The sequence below is a fragment of the Mesoplodon mirus genome (assembly GCF_964341445.2).
Source record: "Mesoplodon mirus genome assembly, contig: HAP1_SCAFFOLD_4135, whole genome shotgun sequence".
Lineage (NCBI taxonomy): Eukaryota > Metazoa > Chordata > Mammalia > Artiodactyla > Ziphiidae > Mesoplodon > Mesoplodon mirus.
In genome coordinates this window covers 9,305-20,558 of record NW_028293779.1, presented here as the reverse complement: position 1 = coordinate 20,558, position 11,254 = coordinate 9,305, and the positions used below count along the sequence as shown (strand labels likewise).

The 11,254-nt window shown below is 38.0% G+C and overlaps 1 protein-coding gene across 1 annotated transcript; it reads right to left on the bottom strand.

Moving 5' to 3' along the window:
* Positions 1 to 22: 22 nt before the first annotated feature.
* Positions 23 to 10,949, bottom strand: LOC309798011 (uncharacterized protein; the record flags this gene model as incomplete). Its single annotated transcript, XM_082646361.1, has 10 exons — positions 10,853 to 10,949; positions 8,497 to 8,590; positions 8,139 to 8,278; positions 4,315 to 4,384; positions 4,197 to 4,256; positions 3,221 to 3,349; positions 2,998 to 3,124; positions 551 to 699; positions 320 to 406; positions 23 to 133 (listed from the first exon to the last, which is right to left on the bottom strand). Coding segments are annotated over exons 1-10 (1,038 nt in total), but the record flags the coding sequence as incomplete, so codon positions are not given.
* Between the last annotated feature and the right edge of the window lie 305 nt (positions 10,950 to 11,254).

The window sequence follows — 11,254 nt, the reverse complement described above, 5'->3', positions numbered from 1 at the left end:
TACAAAAGTACTGAACAGATACCATATCAGCTTCTTCATCGTCAGTGTACACACCATTTCTACTCGAAGATTGATCTGAATCATATTCACTGCTCGAGTCGTCCTGAAGCGAGTACGTTGGGATATGCTGCGGCTCGTTAAAATCGAAACCATGAAGCAGAAGTAAGTATAATTAACAAAAGAGGAACTAAATTCAACTATATCACAATAGATATAATACCATATGTAATTAGTAGTCAGCAGGACTTCAACGAAATTCGAAGCAACAGACGATGTTTTGTTCTTAAGGGCAAAAAATAAATGGTAAATTGAAATTTACCGATTCTGCTGGTTTTGTTCTAAGCTCTTGTTCAGCGTTGATAACATTGGAAAAATGCGACCGAATAGAGTGCTGATATAGAGGTCTCTAGAACAGAACACAACAATCACCTGGATTAAATATTGCTGTTAAGCAGCTTGAAATCACTATATCAAAAATAGTAGCCGCAATCAACTTCAGCCTTCACAATTTCGACGTAACGCAAAAACAAGATGTGGGGAAACGCTTTACATCTTGAGATTTCTGACCATTTAACGGAACCATGATCGTTAATTGACTTGCCTTATATGATTCATCACACGTAGCCCTAACACTGTTGGCTAATTCGCAAAGTTCGCATGCCTCACGAGCTTTCTTCAACTCCTCATCTGTGTACAAGTCTAAACTATTTCTATAAAAAAGAAGAATTTTAACACGTAATAGACGAAATTAGTCATATATGCTGTTTTCTTCCCGGCCGTTTACTTTTATGCAATTTTTTTCTTACAAACCTCAAATGTTGTGCTAGGAGTTTGTGGAAAACAACTTTTTTCTGCAATGCCGATTTGGTACATACATTTTGTATCTGCGTAAACAGGTTCACACATGCTGTGCTGATATGTTTTTGTACAAGTTAACTTGGCCAAAAAACTGCAATCAAATAAGTGGGAAGTACCACGTATAGTTCTGGAATGACTAGCAATCTACACGTCAGTGTATACGCAAACCACAGTGGGAGCTCGGCAAGCTACCCACAGGTATTAATAGCCGAACAAAGTAAACGGCCTTATCTGCATAACACCGAAAGATCCCGCGACACGGCGGTGTTGGGCAGCACGAGTATGGAGGGGCTGTCAAAACCCTAGGACCAACCTAGGCTGCTTAAATCTAGGAGAACTAAGGTGATGATCTGTATTTACAGTATAAGAACACCAACATTTGGTTTCTCCCTTGAGAACTTGTTGGTGTAAAATAGGGAAGCATCGAAGTCATCGCATTGCCGAGACAAGAAAACGCTACCAATTTCTCTTAACATGCGACAACAGAGGAATTGGCGGCGTTGGTATCCTTGTCAACACGAGTTTGGTCATGAACATCGACTCCTTTGAACAACTAACAACCCAAACCGAACGCTTCGATTAAATAGATATGGGTGAATACCGGCTTTTACACTCTTCATTGTCTTCAAGCTCACAAACAATGACAAGGATGAAGTCGAAGAGTTCTATAGCGATTTGTAAAACTGCTACTACTCTACTCCTGGGAAGACAACAAATTCTTTTAAATCATCATTGGCGATTTCAATGGTAACAGTGCAGCCAGAAGAGGCCTGAAGAACGTCACATTAGGTCCTAAAGATTGGAATGAACAAGGTGAGCGTCAATGAACAAGGTGAGCGTCGAGCAATATGCATTTTCTTACGGAAAAGACCGAAAGTTACAGAATTAAAGAAAAGAGACCAGTAAGACTGTGTTGTTGTACAAAAAAAGAGAACAATTATGGAGACTAGTCTCCATCTAATCATGCTCTTATTTAAGTATTCATTCGGCCATATCATTTTAGTCCATAACTCAAAATGTCATGTTGTCAACAAGTCGACCAATTTCCAATTGCTCAAAATTAGCAAGTTTTTACTGTCGACAAGCCGATCGCTAACAATCAATCGGTTGTGCGAAACACTTATGCAATGGAGTGATTCTCGTTGCCTCTCTGTCTCTCCAACTTCAAAATCACACTTTGGTTGACTAGGAAGTCCTCAGCTAACAATCAGACACAAGTCTATAGTCACACTTTGGTTGAGTAATTATGGATAATGAGCTTCAACAAAACCTCAGCTAACGATCAAGCGGTTTACCGATGTGCTCATAAGGATCCCTTGTATGGCGAAACACTATTGTGATATAGCACCAGATGTCAGTAGCTCCGCCCCCTATGATCCTATAAAAGGATAAGCTGTTATGGATGAGTGGTTCATTCACAGCCTCTGGCGCGCCCGCTTGTTACCTTCCCCATGCAAATATTGTTATCCTTATTTATTTCTAGAGAATAACATTGATACATGGCATCCATTCTAGTTAGTGCAGCGTATATACGTTCATATCGTTACATATCCTGTTACATATCCTAAGCCATATACACACATACTTTGTTTCCCTAAGTTCTAAAAGTTCTATTGCTATAAGGGGAACGGATGGTGCAATGGATAGCTCGTGAAACCCCGGAGAGGGCAATCGTGGGTTGAAAGTTCACACCGCCCCGAGTTTTGCAAACATGTCAGCATCAATGCAGTTATATTTCAAATTCCAGTGTTCAAGTAAAAGCTTTTTTACACCTTTTCACAAGGCAGTTATTATGGTGTACCCTCTCTTCAAAAGCTATATATCCTTGCCGCAGAATGATCTGATCCAAAAAAGCCTTCTTTATAAATTATTAAGTGAAAATAATAGCTGTTCATGGATCATGAATGATATAACATGTGTTGGAATTGCTATATAGAACACAAAAACTTAGGTAACAAAAAAACTTCTACTAGCTATCTTATCAAGCTGCTAACGTAGAGGGTATTTGATGACTCTGATTAGGAGAGCTAGAATAGCAAGAAAGAATCAAATTTGGCTTATAAAAACTACGCAAGGTTGAATATGGTAAAAAATGGAAATAATGACTTGAACGAAAACATATCGTTATTAGATACCTACCCGCGTTTTCAGGCAATCCAACCATAAGCGCACCCGTCTTATAATTGAGTTCAAAAGAAATTCGATTAAAGATAGGTTGGCGTAATCCCTTCGTGATTGTACTCCGACAAGTCCAATTTCTTACCACCTTGGGAAACAATTATTTGTATTCCAATACAAACACAATACATTCTCACTAAAGCAATTTGGAATATTCAAAATAGATCGAATTGCGTTCGCTTACTTGGCTACTGAGGGTAGGTTCCGTGAAATCTAATCCGTGTCCTTTATAATAATTTATCAGGTCTTCGTCTCTCTTATTCGCTTTGATGATCATTTCTTGGTATCTTTTCTGAACTGACTGCCAAGAGATCTGAAATATGCAAGAAAATCGCCTATATTACTTATAATGCCATCGACTACTGAAGCAGGTAACAGTACAGATTCCATTCTTTAGATCACACATGAGAACTGTTTAGCAAGATCAGTTCACTCGCTCAAGATTGACTAACAGCATCACTATCAGGCTGTACACTTTAAATGTTTTTACGAAAGGACAGCCCCAAGTAGCTCGCTGGGTTCTGTCACAGGAGCTAATATTGCTTTCAGGGTGCAGGAGCGTTCCCGGTCTAGAAATGTTTGGAGGCTAGAGGAAACTTCAAAATATCACACATATAACGCGTTCCACCACCTTCTTTAAGGCGCCCCGTTGAACATGTAGATCACACTGCAAACACATGCATATCTATGAATATGACGATCTAAATAAATCAGACGCAGTAGGGAAAGCTCATTCATTGCATTCACTCAGTTCTGGAATAAAACACACGGTAGTTCATGATCTGTGTTTAACCCCCTATCTGCAGTCTAAGACGAGGCATATGGCATAGCGACTGGTTAGTTGTGATTGCTTATACAAGTCCTGTGGAAAACGAGAACACGGATTCAAAATAGGACCATCATAAAGTTAAAGGAAAAATAATCTGCTGCTTTAATTTAATACCGAAAAAAAATAATATCAAGTCCTTCCTTTAAAAAGAAATCCCATTTCACTTATTCTACAGTGATATTTAAGTTTACAATATAACAGAAATTTTTTAAACACCTCGAAATATGAATCTGATTAACAAGATCCTTAAAATGATTTAATCACCAACGATCTTGTTTAATACTTTACTATGTTAAAAAGGAATTTTATATAGAATAAACATAAAACAGACCCAGAACTGCTTTTGAGAACGTGGTATACTGGCGATGAGTTGCATCAAGAAATTACAAGCCTAAAAACCTCAACTAGTTTTGAATTTATATTGACTTTAGTAAAAAAAAATAACTAACAACTTTTGCCTTGTAGACATTCTCCGGCTTGGATATTTCCTTCATTTTATCAACAGCATGTCGCACGTCACTGAAAGCGGTATGAAACTATTCATAACAGATTATGCAGAGCAACTATATAAATCCTAAGAAACTACAAAGATGACAAGACTGTCAACAAATAGTTGACAGTTTCTACTCATATGTGAAGGAAGAGTGAACGATAAGAGTTGAGTTTAACTCACTCATGACCAGATATTTTTAATGAAATTCTCGCTTCCTGGAGCTCACGGATCGTTTTATTTTTGCTTTATTTTTGCATTAGCTGATATAAGATGGAGAGTTAAGCGATAGAAAAACCAAAATTTGTTCAGAAGTGCAACTCAATGTACCTTTTATGCATATATGTGCTAAAAATTTTGAGCCAACCGTCATGATTGTTTTCTTTCTCGATAAAGTCACTTTGCAAAACAATTCTTTTCTTTGCTACAGTTGTAATCATTTGGTAGCTGCCACGCAATAAATATTGCAATAAATATTGCATTAGGCATGGCCAAAAAAAGCTGTTTTCACGATTTGCAAAACTGTTTTTGCATGGAACTGTTTTTCATAGAATGGCGACTTTCGATAGATGGCAGATCACTTAAACACTTTCGGTAGTTAGACTAACACAGAAGAGGATATTAAGTTGTCTCTGCTGCATAAAAAATGAGCCTCGTCGCGATACCTTAACTTCAGTAACAACACAGTAACATAAACACTATTACTAATGAGGAGGAACTCGATGAGATTTTTTGGAGCGAAGAGCATAATTTTCCATATAAGCCAAACTAAAAGTTAAAAGTTAGGAGTAGTTCAAACCGGACGTCAATTAGAAATTGACGTTAACACAGAGGTGTTGAACAAAGTTCAGATTAAAACGTTTTAAAAAACTACATGCCCTCCTCCCACAATGGTTTGCTGGCTTGTCGTGGCTGGGCAGTGTTTCCAGCCATAGAACTGCGATATAGAGAGGCGACTTCATGTCCCAGAAGAGTCTCCCAAGTTGAGAAACACATCGACATCTATCCGCAAACTCAGATAAGAGCCAGTTAATGCTAGGTATTACCGTTGTTCTGGAACCAAACTACTTGCGGAAAGGCAAATCTCGTTTTGATAAACACATAGTCACTAACACTCTATGGTGATGATCTGAGAAAAATCAAGCGAGTTTACCTCTGTACTAGAAAAAAAGACAACAAATAATTCAACTACAAATGAACGTCATAGAGACTCTTTCAATGTGGAGAACTACAACACCAGAACAGTCTCCTCAAAACGCTGTTTTCAGTCTTCAAATTATATCAAAAGAATATAGATATTCTCTACTTATACTCGCCTACTGTGCAGCTGATAACAGCAAATGAAATGCCCTCTATAATGTTAGAAGAAGTAATCTACAAGAATGAGTTGCATTAATTTAATGACGTAAAATTTCAATGCTGCGAAGGAGAGTGTACATAAGATCGAGTAATTTTAAAAAGAAAATCGAAATAATAATGGGAACCACACTGCTGGGCTCCCGCAGCCAGCATGCCACTTGCATATAAGTTCATTTATGGAAAAAAGTCGCATGGGACGAAAACACGATACAAAGAACTCACTGAAGCGATAAGAAAGAAAGACTACACATAAGTCAGAAGAAAAGTTCGTCCATAGAAAAAACAAGGCTGCAATCAATCACAAATAAATCGAAAAGGATAATTCACTGATTACAGGAACCGCGTTATACATCTATCCATGGTGTTCCTGAATATAGGAAAATGAAAAAAGAATTACGAAGAAGAAGAAGGAAGAGTACTATCCGCCATTTTCGATCCTCTGAGAAGCCATTGACCACCCAGCGAACTTGAAGCTCAGCGCTCACCTTTTTCACTGAGCAGGCTTCCTAACACTTTATTACGCAGCAGACACGTGCTTTTAAAATGCTTGTATCATATTTCTTGAACTATAACACACACATTTGGTCGAAATGCGCAGTTCGGAACTTTGAAAACCTACCATATTGGAGATTTAGTAAAATACATATCGAATGCGAAATATAGATGGGCTGGCAATATAATAACCGTGACGATAAAACTGTGGTGTGAAGCCCAAGTGATGCAATCGACGTCTACGACAGCCATCTACAACACACGCAGACCTCTTGGATTTCGTCAACCAGTTACACTCTCAGATTGAAATTTTTTATGGATCGCGGAATGAATCTCAAGGATATCACATTGCTAAAAGCAGACCACCACCATGCACGACGATTGCACGAGAAGAATACGAGAGGATGTGCTAAAATCCACGCTACTTGTAAAGATCGACCATCCAAGTTTGTGCACTACGGAGACTAGTCTCCACCTCATCATGCCACTATTTAAATATCCATTCCACCATAGTATCATGTTAATCCTATCTCAGGATATCATGTTGTCAACAAGTCAACCAATTTCCAATTGCTACAAATTAGCAAGTTCTTACTGTCGACAAGTCAACTGCTAACGATCAACCTGTCGTTTATCGGGGTGCTCCCAAAGGTCACCTGCAAACGCGAGCGTTTACGCAATGGAGTAGATTCTCGTTGCCTCTCTGTCTCTACAACTTTAAAATCACACTTTGGTTGACTAGGTTTTCACAAGTCCTCAGCTAACAATCAGACGCAAGTCTTTAGTCACACTTTGGTTGAGTAATTATAGATAATTGGTTTCAATAAAACCTCAGCTTACGATCAAGCGGTTTACCGGTGTGCTCAAAAAGATATAAAATAGAATATAGAAATAGATATAAAATAGAATATAGATATAGCACCAGATGTCGGTAGCTCCGCCACCTATGATCCTATAAATGGATAAGCTGTTATGGATGAGTGATTCATTCACCAACTACCGCTTAGTCGAAACCGCTCGTCACCTTCCTCATGCAAATATTGTTATCGTTATTTATTTGTAAAGAATCACATTGATACATGGCGTTGAATCGTATATTGTCCATTAAGCATATGTTCTATTGAATTTATTAGTTACTCCATTATGCATCTTACTAATTGTCGGTGCAGGGTGTATATGTTCATATTGCTACATATTTTGTTCGTATCTTATATCAAGGTTTAAGTATCCGAGTTTGAGGTAAAAGCCGTGCATACAACAAACAACAAGACCTGCATGACAGACAAGTGACGAAGGACGCTATCCGAGTTTGAGGTAAAAGCCGTGCATACAACAAACAACAAGACCTGCATGACAGACAAGTGACGAAGGACGCATTCAGAACGTTCTAACCGATACACGCATGCATATGTACATCGTATCCTACTACATCGAAAGAGTAAACTACCTCCTATAAACTTCCGAAAGAAGGTTCCTGAAGCACTCTAATTATCGAAAAATAAGGGAGAGCAAGTGGAACCCAGGCGTCGTCTCGTGAGTGTTAATAGATTTCTCTTTTAATGGTTAACGTTTCTGCAAATTTCGCTATCTAAAAGAAAACTATGGACCGTTAAGGAAACGAATGGATTTATTGGTGCCTCTATAATTAACAAAATCAGAGATGATACAGGTGATTTCCTATCCCATGTGAACAATGTACGGGTCTCACTATCTTTTTTTTAACAACGAAGCGACTAAAAGGGCTCTGAAGGCAAAATTTGCCGAAATGCTGGATGTTGGATGTTGTTAAACAATTGTTATATGACACCCTCACGTTAGCTTACTAAGAAAACAACGCGGTAACTTGATGACCTACACTGAAGCAAAGTGAAAGTCGGTCTGAGGAAAAATAAATTAATGGAATACTGATATCGCACTCCAAAAAAGACATACCGCGCTCTAATGCGTTGACCTCCACGAATAATTCTTTCATAAAGAGGTTTTAAAACATCGGGAGGCACTGCACGGAACTTCTTACCAGTTTCGTCTGTTTCGATAATATCTGCGAATATTGGGTGTTCAAAAAGGAGTTCCTAAAAACAACCTTTGGTGGAAATTAGAATAAAGAATGGCTCGACAATAAAACCAAAACGTAAAGCAAAGAAATTGGTGTTGATCTACATCTTATGACATGCAACTAAAGGATTTAAGGTGGAAAGAAAAGTCTTTTAGACTGTATTTGAAAACTAGTAAGAACCTGATATGTTTCACAACGATAAGGCATTAATATACAATAGTTTGAAAAACGCACCAAATTCTTTGAGATCATCTCAGCTTTCACCTTATCTTTCTTAGTCACTGCTCTCACTATCGTGTGTAAATCGAAGCTACCACTGGAAACTTTTCTGAAACCGTTAATCACTAGATATTCAAGAAAATTTGAAATGCAAACACTAAATACCATCGCTTTTGTTATGAACCGCAACTACTCTTCATAGTTTATTATCTCACTCGCAAATGAAGTGTAAGCCTGAGTATCGGAACTGCCATGTACATGAAGGCTTCTTCTAGCAGAGTCAATTATTTAGAAAACTAGTTCGACATTTGTATTCAAGTGCTTCGCTAAGAGTACTCGCTAAGTGCCAAGTATGACATCCTAGCAACAACTGTCGTTAGTTTAGAATTCGGACACCCTATGTAGACGTATTATGCAAGTATTCAAGTATAAGTAACTCATGACACGCACAAACCTTAATTTCCACATTGACCAACAAAACGTTGTGGTTATAACACGCGCAAACTACGAGTAATAAACGATCCATGCCCTGGCAGGACTATTTCAGCATTCGATCTAGGATCGGCTAGACAAGCATTCACTACGTTTATAAAAAAATCAAAATACTTCTACCAGCAATCAAAACATGCGCAAAACCCGAAGGCATTAGTGAATTATGGATAGAGGTAGGAATCGGATTCGAAAAGTACTGGCACCTGCACTATGTGATACATGCGATATTAGGTCGTGTAATATCAAAATGAAAGAATCCAAAAGTATAAATATGTCCCATATATGCCAAATTTAGTGCTTACTTCTTTGGTACATCTTGTACCTATCTGCACGATATTTCGCTATTCTCTTCTAGTTGTCAATAACGTCTTTTTTTTGGCTCGACTAACCTCTTTAAGAACATGGTAAGTTAAAAGCGTCAATAACAAAAAAGTGAAATAAAGGCAAAAATCTCACAATGTAAACTACTTCAAATCGTACCAAATAGATCAACTTTACAAGCAGCCAATAAACATTTCTAAATTCTTTGATAAATTTCTTAAATATGGCTATCAAATGGTCAAGGTTCCAAGTATAATGATTGCAAATTGATTCTAGAAAATGTAAATTGTAAACATTTCGGATTGTAAATAAGCTTTTTGAGCGCAATTTTAGTACAGGTTGAAAACAAGAATTGAGGACATGTCGTCGCAAGACCAAGACGAACGAACTCGTCGGAAAAACGATTTTCTGAAAATCACTATGCATGCACTTTAGCTTTTCTGGCAGTATGTTTCCTTTAAGTTTTACATTAAAACTGCAGGAAATCTACCACAGATGTACACGACATGGGAATGATACTTTCTACATTAAAAAATTAAAAAAAAACTGTGTCTCAAACAATTTGCTCGGCTCATCGCAGAAGTTTTTAATGACGAAAAGATTACTGTGATATGCTCAGATATACCCAAAACGAAGAGATCGGTAAAAGGTTCTGTCTGTTGCACAAATACATAATATGGGTCCCGCAACGATTCTCTGCTTGTGTGTCGCCTGAAGAACTCAGACTGCCCTCTTTGCGAAAGGGACTTGATGACCAGCACGAGCTAACTTTAACTCACCAAGCGCGGTGAAAAATTAGACGGCGTAGCCCATGCAATGGTGTATTTGAAAAATGCACGTACAGAGGGCACGGAAATCCAACCACTTTCCGTTTCGACTTCGTAGCGCACATACTAATGCTGTTAAAATGGAATCATATCTTAGCATTAAAAACAAATAGAGTTCGCTATCGTGCGTTCTATATATGCGCAATATCAATGATATTGAATGAAATGAAACCAGTTCAGCAAATTATGTTCTGACATTTTTTTCTGAATTTTGCTGCATGGACCACAAGTGAACCATATCTAGATCGTTGAAATCCGTAACATTTCTCGACTATGAAAATGAGTTTGACAATGTCGAAACGAATGTAATTACATTAGCGCTCGTCGACCGGTACTACATAAAAACTCTAGCTATGTTTTCAGAATACAATATACAACTTTTCTATTAACCCTTAGCAACCTTATAAATAGGGTGCAATAAAGCGATACTATCTCGCTTGTTTATAGCTGTTTACTGTTCTATTAAAGCGGATAATGGAATCACTCTATTGGAACAAGAATGTCATGCACTGTAAGCTTTTCGACGAGTGCCAATGAATCAGACAGACAGGAATAGTAGAACCAATGAAGTGGGAAGAAAATGTAAAAATAAAAGAAAGAAAACGTGGACAGCAACTAGCGAAAAAAACGCGAACGGAATATGTGCTCATGCCCGCAATACTCTTGAAGATGAGCCATCTGTGTAACCAAGTATTCTGTGCTATTAAAAAAAGTACAAAAGAAGTACTCACCTAAAATTCCTGTTAACTGAGTTGGCGTCTACATGACCTTTATCATCAACTTGTTTTGAACAAGAAAGCATGGCGGAGATGAGGTGTACGCGCAACTTATCCTGAAACTATTCTCCAAATATGTAATTACCAAGAGACCTCATTGTGTAGTATTGGAAACGGCAATTTCCATTTTCTAAACCAGTGTAACAGATACACTAATCTGAAGTCACTAATATACAGCCAGTTGTTTCTCTGGAGCATGTAAAGTCGTGGTTAGAGGTGCACATGAGTTAGTTTGATCTAACACCAAGCGTTAACCAAGGTCGCTCATCTTTTTGGGGTCGGCAAACTAGCAGCATACTTATGTAAAAGGATGAAAACGATTAGCTGATGATACATCGGTCACCGGAAGTCACTGTA